Source organism: Sinocyclocheilus grahami, unplaced genomic scaffold (genome assembly GCF_001515645.1).
Source record: "Sinocyclocheilus grahami isolate Dianchi unplaced genomic scaffold, SAMN03320097.WGS_v1.1 scaffold344.1, whole genome shotgun sequence".
In the NCBI taxonomy this organism is placed as follows: Eukaryota; Metazoa; Chordata; class Actinopteri; order Cypriniformes; family Cyprinidae; genus Sinocyclocheilus; species Sinocyclocheilus grahami.
The window spans coordinates 637,097-664,876 of NW_015505523.1; the positions used below are offsets into that span (position 1 = coordinate 637,097).

At 35.3% G+C, this 27,780-nt stretch overlaps 1 protein-coding gene across 1 annotated transcript; it reads left to right on the forward strand.

Moving 5' to 3' along the window:
* LOC107548172 (rho GTPase-activating protein 42) lies at positions 1-27,187 on the forward strand. Its single transcript, XM_016228746.1, has 24 exons — positions 1-314; positions 1,006-1,101; positions 3,884-3,945; positions 11,026-11,097; positions 14,829-14,930; positions 15,042-15,152; positions 15,444-15,548; positions 15,794-15,923; positions 16,737-16,837; positions 17,743-17,852; positions 19,497-19,575; positions 20,798-20,837; positions 20,993-21,055; positions 21,567-21,641; positions 21,796-21,880; positions 21,965-22,023; positions 22,125-22,230; positions 22,359-22,518; positions 23,493-23,655; positions 23,725-24,123; positions 24,792-24,948; positions 25,053-25,112; positions 25,858-25,937; positions 26,080-27,187. Exons 1-24 carry the CDS (start codon positions 161-163, stop codon positions 26,166-26,168), a joined length of 2,658 nt encoding a protein of 885 aa, XP_016084232.1. The 5' UTR covers positions 1-160; the 3' UTR covers positions 26,169-27,187.
* Positions 27,188-27,780: the final 593 nt, after the last annotated feature.

The following is a 27,780-nucleotide window of genomic DNA, read 5'->3' on the forward strand; positions in this document are numbered from 1 at the left end:
GCTGAGCCTCTGTGATTGAGCAGGGAAACAACATGCCGGAAGTGGGGTTTCGGGACTCGTAAGCGTGGAAAGTTTACTCTATTAAGAAATCTACTTTTCCCGAGGATTAAAGCTGTTCTTCAGGTTTTGTTTCACTGTTTCATTCATTTGCACTTTTACAATGGGGCTCCCGGCGCTGGAATTCAGTGATTCTTTTCTGGACAGTCCTGACTTCAGAGAGCGACTCAAATGCCACGAAATTGAGCTGGATCGTACTAATAAATTCATCAAGGAACTAATCAAAGATGGAAATATGCTTATTAGTGCGCTGAAAAGTAAGTTACAGGTCGTGTGTCTTTTTAAAAGTAAGACAATCTGTGATTTATGGAGGTTTATAAGCGAGAAAGCTCAGATTTGTTGTGCTATTTAAATATTTTTTATTATATATATTAATAATTAAGAAAGGACCTATGATAAACTGGTAGCTGACCTTTTGCCCTTTTAAAGACATTTAATTTAACTACTTAAAACTACAGCTCCTCATTGTAAAGGGTCTTCAGAGACCCACCAATACTAGGGTTGGTGCACGCCATCATATAATGCTTGTTTATTCAGCTGGTATCTGATGTGATATCTGAAAACAGACAAATCTCTGCTAGATATGCTGTTATCAGCCACTTCACCAGCATGGCTCCTCCTGCCTTCCTCTAGATATATTTGCTTTGCACTAGTCTTAGCCTTTGAACATTTAGGTCCAATCAGCTTTGACTATTTCTTGTTATTTTCAGCATTATTCTCTTTCACAACTTTCTCCTTTATTCTCAGCCACAATGCAGTCTGGCAGAAGGCTCATTTGGGCTTTTGTACTAAACAAAATCAGTGAATGTCTTCCAGAAAATACCTACATCACTAATGCTTTAATTGACTATAGAAGTATTTGTGATGTTATCTCCTTCCTTTTAGTCTGAACAAATCACAGCTTATATAATAATATATTAATAACTGAAAACTCTGTCTCTCTGACAGATCTATCTGCAGCTGTGCAGAAATTTTCCCAGTCCCTACAGGATTTCCAGTTTGAATGCATCGGAGATGCAGAGACAGATGATGAGATTAACATTGGTAAGTAGTTGGCAAATGATCAAGATGAAAATAATTTAATAAATGATACAATTTCTTATCCGGAGAAAAATTTAATTCTGTCATCATTTACTTACCTTAATGTCTTTCTGAACCAGTACTCTTTATTTCATGCAACTCTTTCATGCAAGGAAACGTTTAGTAGAATGTTGAGGCTGCTCTCATTCATACTAAAAAAGTGAATGGGGACAAAAGGAGTCAGTCCCAAAAAAGTACCCTAAAGAAAATGTACATTGTTATTCACAAAAAAAATCTTGCCTTGAGAATTTAGCTTGATAGCCAAGATTGCCATTCATTGTATGGAAAATTCATTTCTTTGTCATTCAGCTATGAATAACTCCTTTGTCTCACAGAATAAAGAAAGTAATACAGGTTTGGAATGACGTGAGAGTGTGTAAATAATGGCAGAACATTCATTTGTTGTGAGAACTATCCTTTAAGCTGTAAATAGTGATGTAAACTTTGAAACAGTCTCAAAAATGTTCATGCCTCCATAAGCTTTTTATTTGCAGCTGTCGTCTAAGTCACCCACCAACAGTAAGCTGAGAAAACACACATTACTGTAGCATTACAGCTACATAGTGTCAAACACAATAGTGATGGTTCTTTATCAGTCTGAGACAATTGCTGCCTGGCATTTAGAAAACCATGAACCCAAACAACCGTCTGCAAGGTGTGAGAATGTTCCTTTCTGGCCCTGGCTGTCCATATTGGTCATAACACTCTTAGATATTTAGGCTGGTGAGACTCTGATAATTTGCAGCTTAGTGTTTAATGTTAAAATGTACCCCTTTTTTCTTTAAAATACATAAAAATCTTTAATTTAATAGGGTTTGGCGATACTGGTTATGGTTGTACTGATTTAAAATAATGACCATACACTACCTTTCAAAAGTTTGAGGTAATAAGATTTTTTACTAACTTATCTGATCAAATAAATGCAGCTTTGGTGAGCATAAGAGACTTCTTTCAAAAACAGTAAAAAAAAAAATGCACCCCAAACTTTTGAACAGTAGAGTATGTTTGCGATAAATCATAATGCCAGTTCTTTGAATGTGATATGAATATCTCAACAGGATGAGTGTTGTTTCATGCATGCCTGGCACGTCCTTTTAAGTGCATCTCGCCGGATTTGTGGTTCTCCTGCTATATTTGCAAAGCAGATTTGTCTTGCTGTAACATGATTTTGAAATGACAGAGGGTGTGTTTATCTGTAGTCTGTGCTTCTAATAGAAAGTAGTTGAAAGTAGTTCTTATCTGAGTTCCTAATTTGATATCTGGAGGAGTTAAAATCCTCAGAGAATGATGAGGGGGACTGAGAGGTGGGACCCTGCTTATCGCAAAACAGAAAAATGCTGTATATCCCAAGACAGGAAGTGATGTGGCCAAAGCGTATTTTGTTTAGGGGAAAAAAAGCACAATCTCAGAATCACAACATTGTATGATTTTAGTAGCATGACATAATATCAACAGTAGTTTATTTTAGATTACAGTTGTTTTCTTCTGCATGTTTTAAATCTTTTCTCAGGTGCTGGTTTTAGCCTGTATCTGGATTATATTTTAAGTATCATTACAACAAGGCATATTCAGGAACTAACATGAATCACGCTGTCAGAAATGTAATGGATCACTGTAAAGCATGCAATTCAGCTTTTGAAATTATTTATCTTCCCTTTTTTTCTATGGCTGACCATGTTGCACACATGCAGGGCTCATACAGGAAACATGCTTTATGTTACTCTCACATTTCTACATCTTGAACATGTGGTCTGCTGTTTCTGGAATACCCGTTTGTAGGGCTGCACGATTAATCGAATGCGATTGTCATGTGCATTTTGATAGTAATGCCGGTTCTGTAATCAGCAGGAAATCATCCTCTTGTGCTTTCAGATGGAGCAGAATTTACTACATAGCCGTAGTTCACTGACAAGTTCCGCAAAAAAAATGGCAGACGATTTTATTGCGCGATTCTGAAATCGAAGAAATTGTTCGCGATAATGACAGCTGTTTGCATAGCTTCTCAGTGAACTATGGCTCTGTGAAGTAAATGCTGCTCCATCTGAAAGCATGTGGAAATTCCACATTTAATTACATATTTTTACTCCAAACTCACTTCATAACGTCAGTCGAGTGTTTGAAATAAATCCTTCTGTGAGATGATGTGGCTTCTTACACAGAATAAGGCACGCAACATATTTCATAGTATTTAAGCAGTGATAAAGGCATTGCATTATAAATATACTTTATTTTAATGAAAATTATAATAATAAGAACTCAGATAAACCGATTATTGCCGTAGTCGTGTGTTTATTAGTCACGTTGAATCAATGAAAGCAGTTGAATCTTCTGTTTATTCAGCTGCAGCCATTTTCTGGGTTTCTTCTGTGAGTCGTATTTGGAGTTTCCACACGAGAGCACCCTCTGGCCTTTGGATGGAGATTTACTGCTGATCACAGAACAGCGCTTCACTGAAAGATACGCATTACAATCGCAGCTTCTGTCGAATCGCGATCTCGATTCCATTTCGATGTATCGTGCAGCCCTACCCCTTTGTGCATTGATCAGTTGTTGGGTGGCCATGGTATTTAAAAAAAATAAATAAATTTAAAAAAAAATTTGCGTAGCTAATATTATATGCAGGTTTTCTGTATTTCCTTTATGCCAAAGGTTCAAAAGGCAAAATGCCCTTTCAGATGTGCTGATAGAATAATTACAGATCCAGAGCTAATTATTCATGATTGAAATTCTTTCTCTCATATCACAGCCCAGTCATTGAAGGAATTCTCCCAGCTGCTGAACACGGTGGAGGAGGAGAGACGACGACTAGTAAGTTGCTTTGGTTCTTTTGTTTCTAAAAAACTACCATTCAAAAATGTTTTTTTTATGTATTTGAAAGACGTCTCTTATGCTTCTTAAGGCTGTATTTGATCAAAAATGCAGTAAAACATAAATATTGTGAAATTTTATTACAATGTAAAATAACTTTTCTGTTTGAATATATTTTAAAATGTAATTTATTCCTGTTATGGCAAAACTGAATTTTCAGCAGCCATTACTGCAGTCTTTAGTGTCACATGATCCTTCAGAAATCATTCTAATGCTGATTTGGTGCTGAGGAAATTTGCACTTGAACAGGAGAATTTAAATATAATCTTTTGTAACATTATAAATGTCTTTACTGTCACTTTTGATCAGTTTAATGCATCCTTACTGTAAAAAATAATTAATTCCATAAAAAAATGGAAGTGTCTTTTCATTGAATCTGCCTTTCAATTAATCAATCAGTTTTTAAATGGACTATCCCTTCAAGTTATGTAGGTTTAAAATATCGCCATAAACACACCACATGATATGGTCTACTTCAAAAGTACCGCAAGCCTCATAAATGAAGTAGCCATAGTGATCGTTTGCTTTCTAGTAGTTGTCTCTTTATTGTTCTTTTTATGTGGTATTGTTCACACATAGTTAAAGTTTTATAGCACACTTCTAGCCTAGTGGTTTAGCACCATAAGTGTGCGCTATTTTGAGGGAGAGTTTTTATGAGCTTCCACAGTCAGGTCTAAGTGTTATGAGAAACAGAAAGATGCTTTCTGTAGGTCATGACTCTTCGATGAGGTAAGGGAAACAGCATAGATCAGCAAGTGCAGATGATAATGAAATATCACTCATGCTGTTTCTCTTAAAGGGGTCATATGATGCTGCTAAAAAGAACAATATTTTGTGTATTTGGTGTAATGAAATGTGTTTATGCGGTTTAAAGTAAAAAAAAACACATTATTTTCCACATACTGTACATTATTGTTTCTCCTCTATGCCCCGCCCTTTTGAAACGCGTCGATTTTTACAAAACTCATCAGTCTGAAAAAGCGAGGTGTGCTGTGATTGGCCAGCTATCCAATGCGTTGTGATTGGCCGAATACCTCAAGCGTGAGACAGAAATGTTATGCCCCTCACATACTGTTGATGCCGTGTCCGGCCGGAGCGACGAGACAAAACCCATTACAAACGAGGCATTTGTTGCATCCAGTGGGGACATAATTACTGATTATAATGACTTATACTGTCTTTTTACGCGTTGCGTTGCATTGCATCGCGTATAAAGAATATCTCTTTGGATTTGAGACTTTAGTCTTTGCAACTTTACAGATCTTCTTTATGCACCAAGAGCTTGTAACACTCCAAAGAGAAAGGAAAAATTGAAATCGCATCATATGACCCCTTTAAATAACATTGGCAACTTCAATGCCAACAGCATAGCATCTTCGTTGCCATCAGCTGCAGCCGCTAATGGGTGCTTTTATGGGCATTATGCATGAGGCAGCGTGTTGCCAGGAATATTACTGCCATTCACTGCTGCAGCTGGTGGATCATTAGTCATAGTACAGCAGCGAAAGACCTCACCAGGAAAACAATGCTCCTCTGTGCTTCACTGATGACCCTATACCCACATGTTAACAAACATGCAGCTTTGTTTGGGATTCATGAGACACTTTTCTGTACATTTCTTTTATTGATAATATAGTTTGAATACACTACCGTTCAAAAGTTTGGGCTAATTTTCTTGGCAAGTCTCTTATATTCAGCCAGGCTGAATTTATTTGATTTAATAATAATGTGAAATATTTTTACAATTTAAAATAACTGTTTTCTATTTTAATACATTTTAAAATGTAATTTATTCCTGTGATTTTAAAGCTGAATTTTCAGCATCATTACTCTAGTCTTTAGTGTCACATGATCCTTCAGAAATCATTCTAATAGGCTGATTTGGTGCTTAAGAAACATTTTGTTATCATTATCAGTGTTGTTAACGCTTGTGCTGCTTAATATTTTTGTGAAAACTGTGCAACATTTATTTGAAATTGAAATCTTTTGTAAAATTATAAATGCCTTTACTGTGATGTCTCTAAATGTCTTTACTTTTATCAATTTAATACATCCTTTTATACTTTCTTACTTCTGACTCCAAACTTTTGAACGGTAATTTACAATTTAAAATAACTGTTTTCTATTTTAATACATTTTAAAATGTAATTTATTCCTGTGATTTTAAAGCTGAATTTTCAGCATCATTACTCTAGTCTTTAGTGTCACATGATCCTTCAGAAATCATTCTAATAGGCTGATTTGGTGCTTAAGAAACATTTTGTTATCATTATCAGTGTTGTTAACGCTTGTGCTGCTTAATATTTTTGTGAAAACTGTGCAACATTTATTTGAAATCGAAATCTTTTGTAAAATTATAAACGCCTTTACTGTGATGTCTCTAAATGTCTTTACTTTTATCAATTTAATACATCCTTTTATACTTTCTTACTTCTGACTCCAAACTTTTGAACGGTAATGTACATATTTTTATCTACTTATAGCTGCAATCAGCCATATTTAATATTTATGTACATGCAAATATGTTTAAGTGGTCTGTTTGAATATTTTTTCCTCTGTACAAACTTTTTTGTCATTATATGTTATGATTTTTAATTAGTCATTGTTGTATAGAGCAGAATGACTTCTGGCCAAATCTAAACTGAAGTCTTGTAAACGCAAAACTGAAGTTATTAGCTGTAATGGTGTGACTGTAAGACAGCAGCCTCTATTGTAACAAAGACAAACATCTCTATTGTTTCTTCTGGTCTTGTGTCTGGGTGTCTAATAAAAACACTGAGGTCAAACCTTAGGTTATCCACTCATGACACTTTGTGTTACTGGCTTGTACCTTCAGATGATTGCTTTTCCAGCTTGTAGATCACAACGTTGTTTCCTTTCTCAGTGAGAGACCTGAGTAATGCTTCCTTACGCAATAAAAATCATATCAGTGAGTCGTTCCTGCTCTATATATTCATGTCATCATATTTCGTAAAAATTTATAATTTTCTTTTTTCACAGCGTCTTAATGAAGTGAACATATACGGCTGAATTTTAAATAAATTCACTACTGTTTTTGTCATTTTATAACTATTTCGATAAAGAACTAGCAGATATTTTGAAATATTCCAGATTTCTTCTCCTTTTTTTTTTGCCTATAAACAAAGTTTTTTTTTTCTGATGTTTTCTTATTAATATTGTTTTAATTGGTGATCAGTTTTATTGGTTTGTCCATTGTTGTCAAATATACTTGTTCCATTCCATTTGTTAGTTTTGTAATATACCTTTAATTAAGAAACCCTGGTCTTTAATGACATCATCTTCCAGGAAGTGACATCAGTGACGTCAACATTTTTGGTTGGCTAACAACAACCCCAAACATTCTGTGATGTTTTGTGGTGTTAGTTTGTTTGATTTACTCTACAATAGAGTTGTAAAGGAAATTACCCTAAAAGTGGATTACATTGAAAATATGTCCGTACCCAAAGGAAAAACGATTTGTTTTGAATTGAAAACACTTGAAAAATATGCTGCATTTGCTTGGACAGCCCCAGTCTGCAAGCATCCAAGCTGCAGTTTCAGTCCCATCCATTGTTCACTGGAGAAAGGAGAGTGTGTCAGCGGAGCTGTGTGAAGAGCCTCAGTGGAAGAATTACCCACACTGTAAAAAATAAGTGTAATTTTAACTGTAAAATTTTGAAAAAAAACTGTTAATAGGTTAACAGTAAGTTCCCGTACTATATACAGGGACAAACTGTAAAATATCTAACCGGATATTTCTTGTAATTTTACAGTAAAATGCAGTAAAAATAACAAATCAATGTATAATTTACAGTCAAAAACTGTAAACTGATATTCCCGGAATTCCCTGCATGACACTCCACATTTGAAAATATTTTGTTTAAATAATCATGTTTTTTAATAGTTTTTGTCATTAGTTATGTATATTTGGGGTTTATGTTACATTTTCTGTTGTTTAATGAAAGTTTAATGCATTATTTAAGTATCATGTGTGTTACCATGATGGTGTTTTGTGTTTGCATGAATGACTCTGTGCACCTTCTATATATTAGTATATACTTCTGCTTGTGGCGAAGCTGCTTGTGATGAGCTTTGATTCTTCATGTGGCTTTCTCTTTTACCACCTGCATTATTATGGTGGTTGTCAGTATGTTAAAGGTACAAAACAGATTTTAATAGCAGTGTGAATGGTTGAATTTACTGGTTTACATTCAAATTTTCTTGTTTGTAAATTACAGTTTTATACTGTAAAATGTACAGTTTTTGGCCGTAAATGTGTTTACAGTTTTTCTGTATTTTTTACAAAATTATTCTGGCAACCACAGCTGACAAAATTATTTTGTAAAAACTACAGAATTTTTTTTACAGTGCAGCAGCCTCTTATAGTTTCTTTACTTCCTGCAGACCGTGGCCGTGTTACGCTTCAGTCTCACAGGCTCCTGCGCTGGGCCTCTCAGGATGACAAACACCTCCGTCAAGCTGAGAAAGTCCCCGAGAGCCTTTTCATTCATAGACGTACAATAACAGAGCCAAAGGGTGAATAACTCCCAGTAAATGCATTGCCCTCCCACATGGGTGCAGATGGGAAGTACTCTGTGTTACTGGAGCATGGTGCCGAGACGGTCAGGTCTAGAGGCTGTGTCTCACGTAACGGTGAATCATTATGTAAACACTGTAGTAGTGTTTTATTGAACTTCATCCATTGTGTTCTGCCAGATTAGTAGACGCTCTCATATCCAGAGGTACTTTCATCTTAGGCGCACTGCCTGCCAACATGCTCTGCTTTAAGTGGGAGGCATTTTCCCACATGATGGATCGGACTGATGCAAGACGTGAGTTTCCTCTCTGGCTAAAAAGGGCCATGGGACGTCTTGACGGGAGAAACACTTGAGCAAACAGAGCGACTGTCTGCACTCAGCGCTCAGTGCTCTGCAGTATCTGAAGTGCTGAAAGGCCTCTTGCTTTAATGAGATATGAGTGCTTATTGTTGACTACAGTTTAGTTCAACAAGTGGGTCAATGACGATGCTTTTTGAATAAATTATTTCGAAATGCATTAAAAATGCAATTCATACATATGTTAACTTGAATACACCTCATCTATTATGAATATGTTTTTAAAGTTCTGCATTAAAACGTATTTTGATAATTTTGGGAAGGCATAAATTGTCAGGTGTTGCAACTGTCATGAAAAAAAGAGGAAAAAATATAAAATTCTTAAAAAGGAAATTAATAAGTAGTTTAGTGTCATTTATTATTATCAGTAAGTAGTAGTATTTAAATATTTTAACAGAAATGCTTCCCTGCTGATTCATATTTTAAAACCTTTGTCTGCCAAATTAAAGTAATGTTGTGCGACCATCATGTAGGGACATAAAACGGGAAATTATATCATATAGGGGACCCCTGCAGACCCTCATGACTGTGTGTCAAGGTCAATGAATTTCTGAAAATATTAGATCATTTGACTCGTTTATGACAACACAAGGTTGGTTCAGGTTGTGAAACAGCATGTGATGCGACTCCCAAAAAATCGAATCATATAATTCTTGATATTTGTGAAACAAACAAAGACTTTTACATTTGAAAAAAATAATTGAAAAACATTTTTGAAAATAATAAAGATATGTATGATCACGTTTTCAGTGTGTAAGGAAATTCGTATTGCTTTTATTTGAAGGTTACACCGCATGACACATTTATTTATTTATTATTTATTGTTTGAAAATGGTATAAACATTTTTCAAAACTATGCAAAATTCCATTTCTAAGAACTTTGCAAAAGTTGATTTTTAAAAGATTTTCCCTTTTCTTTATTGTGGCCACTCTTATATGTCCCATGTGCAGCTCATCTGTCTGCTGCTTATAAGCCTGTCATGGATGTTTGTGTAAGGCAAACTTGTTTGACTTGTTTAAAAAGTTTAAAATGAAAGTTCAACATTTTATGTATAACATTTAAGCGGTAAACCGAACTGAAATTTAGTATAAATATGCTGTTGGTTTACACTATAGGGAAAGACTCAGCTGTGCACCATGAGCCGAACAGGAAATGCACTCATATCTTAAAAATGAAGTTGTCACTTACATCCTTTCAAAGCCTATAGCATACATCTGGACTTACTTGGAGTCTGTACATTTTCTATTATTTGCAAGTGCAAATTCCATTAATGTTGATGTGGGTGGATGGAGCCTGTAGAGATGGACGGTCAGTGCTGCCGCCGGCTGAGCAAAGGCAAGCATGTGGAACTTATTTTGACCAATTCTCCAGCGAGACATGAAGTCCTCCGTGCTGCGCCTGGGAAAGTGTGTAAAAGGAACTAGTGTATGTAATTGTGTGTTTTTCCAATCGGAGTGCCTAGATGAAAATGGTACTAATTATAGTGCCGTTATTTTACAGTAAATAAAAGTAATTCCCTTGGATACGTTCACGCACTGTGTTAACTATTAACAGACTGTGATGTCAATGAGTTCACACATTAAGAGAACCACATTGTTCAATGTGCTTTTTAACACTACAGACTCTAAAATGGGTGAATTTTACATACTTCTGCCACTTTGGTTTAAGCATATGTTGCCGTTTTTAATCATGTTATAACTTCTAAGATGGAAATACTTTAAATTTATTAAGTACTTAAAGTTTTTCTTATTTTTTTCATCATTTAATTAAAATATTCAAATAAAAATATCAAAAGTTTTTTTTTTGTTGCCAATATCACTTTCCTTCCTTTTTCCATCTAGACTTTGTATTTTAATAAAACTATTTTACACTTTTTTTTTTGTAGGTTACTGAAATTCTCTTCTTTTTTATTCATATTAAATCTTATACTAGTGAATACAGGTAGAATAAATGGCTATTTTGGACAATACCCAGGCTAAGTACAAAGCAACCATTTCTCTCAAGGACTATTGATTATTTTGTAATGTTTTATTATATAGTTAAAGGTTTTTGATAGATGATTCATTAGTGTTGGTTTGTCATACTTGACTATTTGAAGTTTTTGATGATTTTTCTTTTATTTAGATACAGAATGCTGACGATGTCTTGATCACACCGCTGGAGAAGTTTCGCAAAGAGCAGATCGGAGCGGCCAAAGTAAGTTGTTAAACCCCATTGTGAGTTAATGTACTACATGAAAGTCATTTTTACCTACGCTGTGACAGGATCCTATATGGTCAATATAGGTACGTGAAACCCTGCAGAAAGGGGGGAAATTGCAAACACCTGTTGAAGACAAGCGCAGTCAAATTATAGCCAGATACTGTAATGCCACATTGACCAACATGAAATGGCCTGTGATTGCTGTGCTAGAGGGCACCTTTATAACCAGACTCTAGTTAAAGCTTTACTCTTTCTAGGAGATTAGCTTGTTGTGCTGCATGGGAGCCCTGGTGATTTGTGAATGTGACCCCTCCAGCCGTATTAGAAGAGCTGGAGCGCTGCCTGTTGAGCACTAGGAACCAGAGCCCAAACTCATGATGCCTTATTTGGGCGTTTTGGCCCAATGCTCTTAAACGAGAGCTGCGAAGGAACTCGCTCAACTTAAGACATTGAGACATGATAGAGGCCAAAGGGAATGGCAGTCCGGCTGTTCAACCTCCCGCAGATGTACTGTACACATATTCAAACAAAACACTGTCACACACAATGTATTCCTGACTTAAGGTTCATAAATATTATGTCAGAATTGGAACAAACAGCTGAATGATAGCTAGATATTTAGATATTGTAAATATTATAATATTTCTTAACAATATTTAGTTTTTATTATTTTTGAAAGACGTCTCTCATACTATATAAGGCTGTAAAAGGCTGTATTTTTTTGATAAAAAATATAGTAATATTGTAGCATATTACATTTTAAAATAACTGTTTATATATATTTTAAAATGTAATTTAATCTTGGTATGGCAAAACTGAATTTTCAGCATCATTACTCCAGTCTTCAGTGTCACATGATGTTTTAGAAGTCATTCTAATATGCTGATTTGCTGTTCAAGAAACATTTCTTCTTATTAATAACATTGAAAATAGTTGTGCAGCTTAATATTTTTGTGGAAACCACGGCAAGATTCGAGTAAAAAAAAGTTTCAAAGTACAGAAATTATTTGACATAGAAAACTAACTTTATAAACATCTTTACTGTGACACTTTTGAACAATTTAATTATTTTTTTTACAGAGCTGACCCCAAAATTTTAAATGCTAGTGTACATGCATATTATTTCTTTTTTTTATGTCTGTCTATATACTATATAAATTTAAGGTTTACGGTAACACTTTACTTAAAGCTTTTATGTATAATGCTAATGCATTATAAAGGGTTATTGCATGGTATAATGCATTATAATTATTTGTATTGTGTGTTGTAATACATTATATCTTAATAATAAATTATAACTGAATTTAAAAAGCAGGTCACACTTTATTTTAAGGTCCAATTCTCAATATTAACAAACCATGAACTATGACTTTTGCCTCTATAAACTCCTAATTTGCTGCTTATTACTAGTTAGTAAGGAGGTTGTTAAGTTTAGGTATTGGATAGGATTAGGGATGTAGAATATGGTCATGCAGAATATGTGCTTTATAAGTACTACTAAACAGCCAATATGCTAGTAATATGCATGCTAATAAGCAACTAGTTAATAGTGAGAATTGGTCCCTATACTAAAGTGCCACCAAAATGCATTGTGTAGCAATGAATTAATTAGTGTTATAATGCATTAACTGTGATTACAATTATTCATAAAATTGTACAATGCAATATAAGGTGCATTACAAGGCATAATTAATGCATTAAAACAACTTTTATAATGCATTATACATAAAGGCTTTAAGTAAAGTGTTACCAGATCCACTTTAATAATGTTTGGCTACCTCTCCTATGATACTTTTGGAAGTGTTTATTTCATGCACAGATAATATTTTCTTTTAAAAAATGCTCTGTATACATGTCTTTTTAAAATCCTTAAACAGAAAGCATACATTCCTAAATAGAATGATGTCATTGCTAGCCAGCAGATGGGCCTAGAAACTGGACTAAGCATGTCAAAAATTAGATTCCTTCAGTTTGTTGTTTGGCAATCCAGTCTGTGGTTTAGATGGCGTGTCCATTAGAGGGTCATGGGAAAGGTTGGGCTGAAGTCAAACAGGATCGTGTTGTTTCCACCAGCGCGGCAAATCTTTGTCATCACCATAATAATTGATGGATATCTAAAATATAAACATAAGGAGGAAGCAAGCCTGATGCCTGGCCCGTGTCTGAGCTATGACGTGAAAATTGTCCCGAAGCCATACATAAGTTGGGGCCGTTGGGCTCGAGCTGAAATGCAGGGCTCTAAAGCGCAGCTTGTTGCATTTAAGCAGCAAAAATACACACAAAATGACACCAAAATGGCCATCCTGGCCACACAGTTAAATAAATGATAATATTCAGTGATGTGAAATGTGGAGTTAAGGTCTGGCGCAGTTGCAGCTTGTACTTATTACTAAAACAAGAAAGCAAATGAGTAGCATTAATAGTCATTCATTTTAGTTAACATATGCTATGATAATTTGAACAGATTTTTATTCTTATTGTAAAATAATGGAACATTTAAGTCATGAATATTGTCTCAAAAGTCATGGAAATGTATTGGTAAAAATGTGTACGAACCCTGATATAAGTGCTTGGTCCAGCGTAAATAGGTGCTATCAATGCGGGCACAGGAAGTGGGGGGCTTTTCTGCTGTAAACATCTTTACTCAGCCTCATTTAGAGCCATAGGATGTCTCATACACACTGTGTTTGTTGCTTTATTTGTGGTTACATGGGTACTCCGAATCATCAGCTCTATCACACTCATCGCTGATGGTACCTCAGTGACTAAGAAAGTGTGTGTATGCTACACATGTTCTGAAGTGACGCTCTGCTCCTGTTCAGATGAGCTGTTGAGTTACTCATTTAGTTCCTTGTTCCCCATGTTTGCTGGATCATACTAGATTGTCAAATTATCCACAATAAATAGTTGTTCAGCTTAATACAATTCAGCTCATAACATAGTTCAGCATAATTTCTACTTAAAAAGGCAGCTCTGTTAAATATTGATGCAGATACGTTTGTTGTGCTTTAGTTTGTGACTGTATGTTTTTCTCCACACATTTTGCTTTTTTAAAATTAACTTTTTTTTTGGTCTGACTTTGGGTGTAAATCTGTGAAATTTAATGGAATGAATTTAATATGGTGAAATATTTTAAACAGCTCTGCAGAATCTGCATCCAAAAACCTCATGTTTCAAATGGTTTCGGTTATAATAAAGAAATCAAAAAACAAACATGTTGGTTATGGGGATAAGTAGAATTTTATTGAAATAATATATTTATTTAGCCGATTACATTTTGGTTTGTTTTAATTAATACAATTAAATATATGAAATAGAATATATAAGTAAAATAAACAATATTTAGTCAAATATGTCAGATGTTTATTTATTATTTATTAAAATTTATTATTTTCTAATGAATATGTATATAATAAAAAATGTCCATTTGAAATTTGGCAGGAATCTTTAGGCCAGGCTTTCAGCTGAATATTAAATGTGAGCTTTTGGAAGGTCAAATGTGAGTCTGCCATCTACTGGTTATAACGTTTCAGGATTAGTTTTTGGCCTGTCCAATGAAAATAAACAAATGAAAACTTTCCTACTGTTTTCATGAGACTCTTATATGGTGTTTGTTGATAAGTCTAACGTTTTATATAACATCTTATCTCTGCAAAAGGCATTTATCATCATAATTACAGTGCAGGAAATTCCAACTCATGTCACCTTTTTTCTTTTTTTTGAAGGAAGGGAAGAAGAAATTTGACAAGGAGACAGAGAAGTATTACACAGTTTTGGAGAAGCACTTAAGCCTGTCTTCGAGAAAGAAAGAGTCACTTTTGCAGGAGGTAACTTGAATGTTCATTTATTGATATAAAATATCCGGAACACAGAGAATATAACATTATTTTCGGAGGATTTCTTTTACCTTCACTGAATGCTTTGATTATACTTTATAGGCAGACACCCAAATTAATAAGGAAAGACAGGTTTTCTATGACGCCTCCCTGGAATATGTTTTCAAAATCCAAGAAGTGCAAGAAAGGAAAAAGTTTGAGTTTGTTGAGCCGGTAAGACACACCTATTTCCATTTCTGTAGTACTATGAATGCAACTTTTGTTTGGGGAGATGAGAAATATGAAGAAGGTTTCCACTTACTAAGAGAAAATTGCTACACTGCTTTTTAATCTATTACATCTTGTAACATCAGCAGTGTTGTTTCTCTGGAGCACATGCCTATCAGAAAGCAAATGATGATAACAGCCGCGTCCTGCAGCTCTATCAGCCTCTGAATATACTGCATGATTATGAGTGTTATTGCTTTTATACAACTGTTCAAACTACCACTGTCTTTCTCGCAGCTGCTGGCCTTCCTCCAGGGATTATTCACCTTCTACCACGAGGGTTACGAACTGGCACATGAGTTTGAGCCATACAAGCAACAGCTACAGTTCAACCTCCAGAATGTAAGAGCTTTCAGATAATGTTACCTGACATATCGGTCTGACCGTAAGCCAATAAAAATATTATGTTTGTATAAAGGCCATTGTGTAGTGCTAAACATATCATAAAATTGTTGATTGCGTGAATCACACAATCTGTATAATAGAATATCCAGTATTTATTGCTGCATATGGAAGGAATTGTACTTTGGAGTCCAGTGATATCCCTCTAGAACCGATATACTGTTGTTTTGATGTTCTCTCTAAAGACAAGAAATAATTTTGAGAGCACAAGACAGGAAGTGGAGAATTTGATGAGAAGGATAAGGTCTGCAGAGCAGGACTTTAAAGCTCCAGGACAGTGGACCATGGAGGGCTTCCTCTATGTGCAGGAGAAGCGTGAGTATCCCCTTGAGCATGCCCAGGCCACAACTAATAATAAAATCATATATTTTTATATAGCTTTTTTATTCATAAATTAAGAAAATATATGTATTTAGATTTTTAAAAAGAAGTTTTTGACATTATGTTCTCCAAGGCTGGATTTATTTGACTAAAAATGCCATAAGAACAATAATATTGTGAAATATTATCACAATTTAAAATAAATGCTTTCTGTTTCAATATATTTAAAATGTCATTTATTCCTGTGATAGCAAAGCTGAAATTTCAGCAGCCATTTCTACATTCTTCAGTGTCATTAATTTCTTGAGGAAGTGGAGAATTTGATGAGAAGGATAAGGTCTGCAGAGCAGGACTTTAAAGCTCCAGGACAGTGGACCATGGAGGGCTTCCTCTATGTGCAGGAGAAGCGTGAGTATCCCCTTGAGCATGCCCAGGCCACAACTAATAATAAAATCATATATTTTTATATAGCTTTTTTATTCATAAATTAAGAAAATATATGTATTTAGATTTTTTTTTTTAAAGTTTTTGACATTATGTTCTCCAAGGCTGGATTTATTTGACTAAAAATGCCATAAGAACAGTAATATTGTGAAATATTATCACAATTTAAAATAAATGCTTTCTGTTTCAATATATTTAAAATGTAATTTATTCCTGTGATAGCAAAGCTGAAATTTCAGCAGCCATTTCTACATTCTTCAGTGTCATTAATTTCTTGAAAAAAAAATAGATGTGTAATAAATATAAATTCATGTTCACTGCAACAATTGAAATCCACTAATGATCACCTGTTTTCTGTTGAAGGACCCTTGGGGTGCACATGGAGTCGACATTATTGCACGTATGAGAAAGGGACCAAAATGTTTACAATGAGCAACTCTGAATTCAAGTCTGGAGGCAAACAGGTATTAAATGTTCAGCATTTAAAGGGGTCATCGGATACCCATTTTCCACAAGTTGATATAATTCTTTAGGGTCTTAATGAAAAGTCTATTACATACTTTGGTTAAAATTTCTCAATGGTAGTGTAAAACAACACCCTTTTTACCTTGTAAAAAAAACAGTTCTGTTCACAACCTGTTTCGGTGCCATGCCCTTTAAATGTTAATGAGCTATGGCTCGCCCCACCCCTCTCTTCCGTGGGGTGACAAGCAGTTCTCTGAGACTGTTAACTTTATCCGCATTCATTGTGGAACTTGCTAATTAGCACATTATTAGGAAAGGCGATTTGCAAGGATTCATAAAAAAAATTATACTCACTTCTGTAGGTGAAACTGGATCAGCGAAGATAAACATATTTAGGTAGATCGGGGGGCGCATTCCCTTCAAAAACAAACGTAATCCACTGCGTCTTCAGCGGCTCAGATGTCGGGAGTAAATTACGACTGCTATGTCCATTAATACATCCAGGAACAAAACACCTCAATCGCTTAATCGGAGTCATTCTTGTCTACACCTGCTCCAGCAACAAAACAGTGGCGGACTGTTTACAGCTCACTCAGGGCGGGGCTAAGGTAAAATGCTAGTGTCAGTCAACAATCGTGGGAGGGGCCTGTGCTGAACTATGTCACTCTGCAAAGAATCTGTGAATGCTTGATTTGAGAAAGAGCTTTTTATTTATGGGGATTTAAAAAAAAAGAAACACTGGGTGGATTTCTATCATTATAGGGTGGTTGTGTACACACTGCCAACACACATTTCAGTTCAAACAACATGTAAAAGTGAATTTTGCACCCGATGACCCCTTTAAATGCTATTAGCTTAATTTCACATTACCTTTTCACATTATCTTTTGTTTTGTCTTGTCTAGAATGGATTGATCATGAGTCCTCCTGAGATGTTTAAGCTGAAGTCCTGCATCAGACGGAGGACTGACTCTATTGACAAGCGATTCTGCTTTGACATTGAGGTGGTAGAAAGGTGTGTTCACATAATAGCATGCATGACATCGAGAGAAATTTGAGAGCTGCAGGAGACAAGAATTATATTGTGTTTAGTTCTTTCTTCAGTCTGTCATTTTCAACACTGTCCTTCCTTCCATTTCTTCTTTTCTCTCCTCATAACTGAAGAGGTAACCCCTGTGAAGGGCTTCTGTTCAGTTATCTGCAATGTTTCTATAAAGTCCATCGGTATGTTGCGCTTTTATCCTAAACTGCTGGTGTGTTCTAATAATAATAAAATCTCTTTTAATAAAAACAATCTTCCTTCCCCTGAATGTGGAGCATTTAAGTTACTTTTTAATGCTATATAACAGTGCTCTAAACATACTGAAACATTTTAGTGACATTGTACTGTTTTTTTCTAAACTTCATTTCAATTCAGACATGTTGTTTAATAAGTGAATGTTAATTAAATAACTGCACTTAAGCTTTTGAGTTATTGAAACTAATGAAACAGTCTTTTTGACTGATTATTTGAAAATTGCTGAAAATTTACTCACCTGATGCCGTCCAAGATGTAGATAAGTTAGTGCATTACCTCACTTGTTCACCAACTGATCCTCTGCAGTAAATGGGTGCCGTCAGAAAGAGAAATTAAACAATTATTAAAAACATTGCAATAATCCACAAGTGATCCACACGATTCTAGTTCATCAATTAACATCTTGTGAAGTAAAAAGCTGCGTGTTTGTAAGAAATCCATCAAGATGCTTTTAACTTCAAACTGTTGTTTCCGGCTAAAATACAAGTCCTCTATCCATAATATTGCTTTTTCCAGTGAAGTCATCTCATCTGAATCAGGAGAGAAATATGCACAGATGGACAACAAGCCAAAACAGTTCTAAACAAATATGTTGGTGGATTTTGATGTGAGAAGACAACAGGGGATGGATTTTTCTACTGAAGGAAGTGTTATTAAGAAGTACGGACTCATATTTTGGCCAGAAGTGACGGTTTAAAGTTAAAACATCTTAATGATGGATTTGTTTCTTACACACACAGCTTTTCACTTCACAAGACGTTAATTGATGTACTATAGACTTTGGATTACTTGTGGATATTGTGATTTTATTAGCTATTTGGACTCTCATTCTGACGGCACCCATTCACTGCAGAGGACAAACTCACCTACATCTTGGATGGCTTGAAGGGGGTAGTAAATTTTCAGCAAATTTTCATTTTTGGGTGAACTATTCCTTAAAATAAGTCAGTTCTTAAGAGCCATGTTTTGTTATTCAAACTAGTACTGTATGACTGGTTTTGAGTACAGCTAGTGATGATAACACAAAAGAAAGGTGTGTGTTTGTTTCATTCTGTGGTATCTGGCCCTTTAACTTGTTTCATTAATTCGGTCTGCAACTTCGCAGCTCAGGTAAAATATGATTTCCTTTGCTGTGGCAGAGTTGGTGAATTGTAGTGAAGGAAAAACTGCTACATAATACAGCTTACATAACTCTGTTTCCTTTTTGTTACACTGCAGCATATGGATTTGGTTTGCAGGCTTTGGAAACATTTCATTATTCGTTGGCATGATGCTTAGAACTTGTTTGAAAAAATCCTGGTTATAAACAGATAAATAAATAAAACAAAATGTAGAGTTAACATTAATCAGTGTGTCCCACAGGCATGGTATCATCACCCTTCAGGCTCTCTCTGAATCCAACAGAAGACTGTGGATGGAGGCCATGGATGGAAAAGAGCCGGTAAGAGCAACCGCCCAGCCTAAATGAGACTGTTCTCGGTTTGATTAATATATGTCAGTTCACAGTACAATAATTTTTTAACTTCTTGTAATCCTGATAAGGATTTAGACCACTGACTCCCTTTTTGCATTTTAGACATGTAATTATTGTTACACAGGCTCTTTGAAATCCAGGCAGTGGATAGTGTACACACGGACAGAAAAAAGATGACAGCTGAGAATTTACACTTCGCTAATGACTCTTTGTTTTGACTCTCATGCTGTCAGTTATAGTTGATTGGCTTAAACTCATTTGACCCTCATTACACTGTTATTATTTAGCTGAGTTTGTGAATTCTTATATACAAAGGATTATTGGTGCATGTATGTTTATATTGTGAAACTATAAATTGTATTTTGTATATTCGTCCCTATAATTAATTAAACTGCTACATAATACAGCTTACATAACTCTGTTTCCTTTTTGCTACACTGCAGCATATGGATTTGGTTTGCAGGCTTTGGAAACATTTCATTATTCGTTGGCATGATGCTTAGAACTTGTTTGAAAAAATCCTGGTTATAAACAGATAAATAAATAAAACAAAATGTAGAGTTAACATTAATCAGTGTGTCCCACAGGCATGGTATCATCACCCTTCAGGCTCTCTCTGAATCCAACAGAAGACTGTGGATGGAGGCCATGGATGGAAAAGAGCCGGTAAGAGCAACCGCCCAGCCTAAATGAGACTGTTCTCGGTTTGATTAATATATGTCAGTTCACAGTACAATAATTTTTTAACTTCTTGAAATCCTGATAAGGATTTAGACCACTGACTCCCTTTTTGCATTTTAGACATGTAATTATTGTTACACAGGCTCTTTGAAATCCAGGCAGTGGATAGTGTACACACGGACAGGAAAAAGATGACAGCTGAGAATTTACACTTCGCTAATGACTCTTTGTTTTGACTCTCATGCTGTCAGTTATAGTTGATTGGCTTAAACTCATTTGACCCTCATTACACTGTTATTATTTAGCTGAGTTTGTGAATTCTTATATACAAAGGATTATTGGTGCATGTATGTTTATATTGTGAAACTATAAATTGTATTTTGTATATTCGTCCCTATAATTTATTTTCTGTAAAGAGATATGGATTATGCAATATAATGCATTAATGTATATGCTTTAAATGGCATTTATCTTTAGTGTGTTATAAACACATGCTGATTTCTTCTAGATTTACACACTTCCAGCACTTTTGAGCAAGAAAGAGGAAAGTAAGTTTATTCCTCCCATTTATTTAATTGTAATTTAGATGTATATACAGTGAGATTAACAGTTTCATTTGGCCATGTGTGTGTCTTAATTCATAAGACAAAAATAGTTCACTTGAATTGGCCTTATATTTATAACATACTCTCTGTGTCCACAGCATTCCTAAATGAAGCAGGCTTTAATTTTGTAAGGAAGTGTATAGAGCTTGTGGAAACAAGAGGTAAGTCTCTGCTTCTGACTTACCTTTTTTTCATGCAGTATGTGACATATTATGTATCATGTACATCTATGTGCATGTGTTACGTTAAGTTTATTACAAGTTTAGGGTCAATAAGATAATTTAAAAAAATAATTATTATTTTATTCTACAAGGTCAAATTAAATTGATTAAAAATGACAGTAAAGCCTTTTACAACATTACAAAAATAATTCTATTTCAAATAAATGCTATTTTTAAAAACATTGTTTCAGTCACTGAAGTAATATCTGTTAAAACTTTGCCATCACAGGAACATATATTAATGTTATATTAATATTTTAGGTTTTTCACAATATTTATGTTTTTACTGTATTTTGATCAAATAAATGCAGCCTTATTGAGCATTAGCGATTTTTTCAAAAAAAATCTTACTGACCTCAAACTTCTGAATGGTGGTGTAGGTCTGAACAAAAATAGCATTTTTATTGCTGTAAATTGATTTAGGTATATAAAAATGGTCTTTTTCCTTTAGGCATCAACACAATGGGGCTGTACAGGATAGGTGGAGTTAACTCTAAAGTCCAGCGACTGATGACCTTAGTGTTTGGTAAAGTAATACAGAAACCTGATAAATTCATATACATGAAGACCTTAGAAAAAGTGTTTGTCTGTTAGAAGTACACACTGTTTACAGTAACTTTTACCAGATGTGTGTTTGAAGCCAAAATCCATTTAACACTAAGCTCATTTGACCCCTCCAGCGGCCAAAGCTCCTGCAGATATGGACCTTGACCCAGACACCTGGGATAACAAGACCATCACCAGCGGCCTGAAGAATTACCTCAGGTTTATAAATAATCCCTACAATCTTTCATTTCTTAAAATGGCATGTTATCAAGGAAAAACAGGAAGTCGTTCTGTTCCCTTCAGGTGTCTGGCAGAACCCCTCATGACTTACAGACTCCACAAAGATTTCATCATGGCAGTCAGTGAGTTCTAGCATGTTCTTTGCTCTTTTAACTCCTCATCACGTCTGTATGTGACTTGTTTATTAATTGGATGCCTTTGGGTTGTTGTTTTTTTTCTCTAGAGTCTGATGATCAGAACTACAGGGTCTGTGCTGTTCATGCCCTCGTCCACAAGCTCCCCGACAAGAATAAAGACATGCTGGATATTCTGATAAAACATCTACATGTGTACGTCACTCTGATTCCTCAAGTAGAAACTGCACGTCTAGTACATTTGTCTATGAGCGCACTTTAAATTCCACATGGTGATGCTAACCAGGGTGTTTGTGAAACGATATTTCTGCTGTTTTTGACAGGGTTTCCACACATAGTCAGAAGAATCTGATGACCGTGTCTAACCTGGGTGTGATTTTTGGCCCAACACTCATGCGCTCTCAAGAAGAGACAGTTGCTGCCATGATGAACATCAAGTTTCAGAATATTGTGGTAGAGATCCTCATAGAAAACTACGACAAGGTGATTGTTTAAGCAAGCAATGATCTTTTAATGGAAAGCATGCCGATAGAGGAACAAATTATTATTATAAAGGATGAAAATTGCTTGTCTGAATACTAGATTTACCCTTACGAAGCTTTTCAACAGGGGTTCCCCGATATTAAAATTCCTGTCATGGCCAATAACCAATAAATTGCCAATATTACAATTCTATACTATTTTATTTAAATAAATTAGACACAAAATGCTTAATAATAAAATCAATCATTTTAAGTCCTATAAGAGAATTTAGCCATCATGACATTATAATGGACAGTGTACAAAAAAATAGATATTCCTTTTGAGGTTTGGTAATGATTACATTTAACATTAACAGTGTTATTAAATTATTAGTGTTTTAGTTTAAGTGAGCATTAGATGACAGCAAAAGATAAAACAATTTAAAAAATGAAAAATAAATGTAGAATTTTTAAGAAATTAATACCTGTCAGCAAGGATGCATTAAATTGATCAAAAGTAACAGTAATGACACTTAGAATATTTAAAAAATAAATTTTGTTCTTTTGAACTTTCTATTCATCAAAGAATCCTGAAAAAAATATATCATGATTTCTGCAAAAATATTAAACAGCACAACTGTTTTCAACCTTGATAATAATAACAAATATTTCTTGAGCAGCAAATCAGTATAATAAAGGATCATGTGACACTGAAGGCTGGAGTAATGGCACTGAAAATTCCACTTTGCCATGATAGAAATAAATACAATTTTAAAATATATTAAAATAGAAAATAGTTATTTTAAATTGTAATAATATTTCACAGTATTACTGTTTTTCCTGTTTTTCTTTCAAAAACAAAACAAAAAAACTTAAATGATATTGTATATTCTGCAACTCCAAATATCTGTCTTTATATAGTTTTGCTCATCTAATGTATATGTTTTTTGTTTGGATCACAAACACTCTTAGTACTATTTTGTCTTTTTTTCTTAGATATTTCATCAAGCTCCAGACCCTAACGTCCCTCTGCCACAGCCTCAGTCTCGCTCTCAGTCTCGTGGCAGCGGCCACCGCAGCAAAGCCATCTGCCTGTCCTCAGGGTCTCGCAAATCCAGAGGCCTGTACCCTCCCACCCTGTGCCTAGCTGATGCTGACAGTGAGTGTCTCCAAAAACAGACAGTAGTCCCTCTATTAGAGTGTCAGTCTAACCCCTTTTCTCCATCAGGTGACACGTTCAGCAGCAGTCCGAGTAGTACTCCCATGGGCAGTATGGAGTCTCTTTCGTCTCACTCTTCAGAGCAGAACAGCTGCTCTAAGACGCGCTCCACATCACGTACCAAACACAAGGCATCAGGGAGCCTGTGCTGGACCACTCCATCTCCCTCCTCCAACGGGCCCAAAAGCCCCGCTTGCACCACCAGCCCTGATTCCAGCTCCAAAGAGGAGGCCAACAAGACTGATGGAGAATGGGAAGAAGCGCTGAGCACAAGTCCAGGTGATGATCGAAGCTCTTCGGCTTCAGAGCTCCTCCAGAGAACCCTAGGAGAGACTCTGGAGGATCATGGGAAAGCACGACACAGTCTGTCCACCTGCTCTTCTCTCACTTCACTCCACATTTCTGAGGGTAAGAACAAATACGTTTCGCTTCATTTTTGTGGGGTGAATTCACACACTAGGTCGGGAATTGGTGAGACAGATCACTCTGATTGGTTGTTCAGTTTAGCAAACATTGCACAAGAAGATAAGCAAGCACTATTTTGTTCTATGGTTTGTATATCTACAATCCTAGTTTCCCTTTTTGAATGACGAGTATAGACTACTGCTTCCACCTGCTGGTGTAGATAGTTGTTTTCTCTCATGCAAGTGCATAACTTACATGCTTGTTGGCCATTGGCTGTAGTCTTTGCAACTTTTTAGACCAGATGCATGCAACGTGATGCGACAACCCAGTTGGCTTTTATCGGCTCTAGTTCTTTGATGTCGGTTTGGTGTTTCATGGCCTCAAAACAACACAAAATCCTGCATTTTATCCACTAACCATCCTCAATCCACGGACTAAACATTTACATTTACAGCTATGCATTTAGCAGATGCATTTTATCCAAAACGATGTACAATAGAGGAACATAAGCAAGTCGTTACAGACTAGAACCACACAAACCGCGTGTGCAGATAAACAACGGCATCAGCGGATCTCATTCTTCCTGCAGTTTTGCACTTTGTTTCTTCTCAAGTATGAGTAAAGCATTTCTGACAATTTGTAATATGTTTTTTTTTTTTGGTTACGCTCAGGTTTCAGAAGCTGTCACGGCTCTATTCAGAGCCTGGTGTCACGCAGTCAGAGAGACAGTCTCAAGTCCCTCCATCTGCCGGAGCTTCCTCCTAAAGAGACGGTGAGATACAGAGCTGACTCCTCAGCCAGCAATGGCTACCAGAGACCGGGAGCTGTGTAAGCAAGAACCTTCTCACTGATCTTCTGTTATAATGTAAAATCAGTTTGTTACACTGATCTCAGTTGATGTATCAACTGTGCCATGCTTTTTCTTCCGCCAGTGTGGCCTCGCGGGCAGCAATCTTTGAGAGTCCTGTGATTTTCCAGCCCACAACAGGAAGGTAATGAGTCAGACTTAAGAGTATTACTAAGTTTGAGTAATTCTTATTACATATTTCCAGGCCTAAATTGAATCTTCCTTTTTTTTTTTTTTTACAGTGTCTAGCTGAGAAAGACAATACAGTTGTGATCAGATGTCAATTTATGCTCTATTATATCTTATTTCTAAGGTCTGTTCTATGCCACTGTTCAAAAGTTTGGGGTCGATAAGATTTTTTTAAATGTTTTTGATCAAAAATTTTTAATATTGGCAAGTATTATTGCAGTTTAGAATAAGCTTTCTTTTGAAATATTTTTAAGTAGTTTTTCAGGATTCTTTGAATATAAAGTTCAAAAGAACAGCATTTATTTGAAATAGACAAGTTTTGTAACCGTATAAAAGTTTTTGACACTTTATATTTAACAAAAATTCTCCCCCCAAACGTTTGTTCTGTATAGTTCAGGTGTTGGTGGTTATTTTGTGCATTTTCCTACCCTTCTTTCCAAATAATAATATATTAATCACAAAAAAATGTGATCAAATTTGATATAAAAAGGCAGAGAGTTGGTCGCTGAAAACATAATCGAGTAAATTTGTGTAGAAATTTGACAGGCAATTGTCAAATGTTGTGTAATACGACTGAATTTCTATTTCCTGTACTAAGAACAGCCAACAGTGCCAAAAGATAAGCGTGTTGTTGATGTTGCCAGTGATATTAGTAAGTTTCCGCAGTTGTCTCGTCTCTAACTCTGGTGTTTGTTTTACAGAGAGGCTAAAGCCTTGTATTCCTGTAAAGCGGAGCACAGTCATGAGCTGAGCTTCCCACAGGGGGCACACTTCTCCAACGGTAACCACACTGTCTCTGTAATGTTTCTAAGGATAATGTTTGAGCAGTACTGTACTTTTTTTGTGGAAAAACAAAACATAAAAGGCTCTGTAGAATGTTGTGTACTCAGTTCTGCTGTATTTGACTCTTCATGCCCATGCAGTGTATCCCTCAGTGGAACCTGGCTGGCTCCAAGCGACACATGATGGCAAAACCGGACTCATCCCAGAGAATTACGTGGCATTCCTCTAATGGCACCAGAACAAGCAAAAACAAACTCCATGGTATCCATGGTATTCATTTCTGCAAAAAAGGGATCATTATATGCCTTACTGTATGTAAATAGTTTTTGTGTAACATTATAACCTGGTCATTAACTGTTGCGTATGATAAAGTTTATTCAGGATGTAAATATCATCTTTGTCTTAAATGTATTGTAGATTTTATTTCCATCTAGGTACATGCAGTTGACTATATTAACACATTTCTGTATTTATATGTGGCCCACAATGCTAATGGGCTCTGATATTTCAAATTTGTAGACATTAGCTCATAACACTCCGAGCAGTGTTGCGGTACGGCTCTGAAGGAATCTATGGATTTTTTATTAGAGGGAGAATTAATTAGCGACTATATTAAGTAGCAGAAGATAATGTATTGCCCAATGTGACATTTATGAAATACTTGAACATATATTTCTTTTCAGTGATGCCAAAAGGTGAATTATGTTTGGTAGATGCAGGTCATCTTTCATTTCAGTAATTGCTAAATCTGTTTCAAAATGAGTTAGCACTCATTGTTATTCCATTCAGTTTCAAAAGGTTATATAGAAAATTGGTACCTCTTAGTAGTGAATGTTTTTAATAAGAACCTTTTCATGTTGTAAGAAAAATGATGAGGACGATGAAGATCTCGATGGAGATGTTTATTGCAGCATAGCAGTGACAAAGTACAGGCAGCACTTTGGGTTCAACGGAGTCGGAATGAACCACGAACATCCTAAGCTCAAGCATTTTATTCTCTATTACGTTCATCTTCCCGCTTCATCTTCCCGCATGTAAATGAAGTTTTGTCTTAAATGTAAATTGCAGATAACAATGAAAGTGATAGCCTTCTGTTCCCACGTCTTTGGTAGTCTTTCAGGTGGAAACAACCAAATGTTCAGGTGATAGGATTATCTAGAATCCCTAGCAATTATATTCAAGTACCCTTTTGGTCAGCAGATGGTTCTTGATGGCCTACTGCCGCTCCCACGCTATAGGTGACGAAGTAACGTTCAGGAGATACTATTTACATATTATTGAAAGAATTATCTCTATGATAATTAAGCTCTTTGTAGATAAAGGAGAATAGTTTAATTGGAGTGGAAGTTTGGTTGAGGCAGACTATAATTTCTTACAATGTCCTTAACATTTTTCTTCCAAATTTAAACAATATACGTCTTGAATGAACTGACTTTATGAGCCAAATATGTTTATTATATACTGCAAACTTGTTTTATTATACTAATGTACTTTCAGTTTTGTGACATTTAGTAAAACGATGTTACTAAGTGTTCTTTGGATGTTTTAGCTTATACTGAATATATTTGTTGAGTGTAATATAGTGGATTTTTTTTCTTAATGAAGTACAAACAAGAAAATACTTCTAACAGTGTTAAATTTTGTAAAGTTTGTCTTAGTTGCAATTAGTTGTAGTTTGTGCTCACAAAAATGCAGTTGTTCACAAAATGATTCTGCTGTATTTTATTTTACACTGGTTTAGCATTTCTACATGTTGAAATGGAAAAAATATATGTTATACAGATTGTAATACTTATTATTAACATCATTTACAAAGTAATTTAATGTTTGGTAATTTTCTG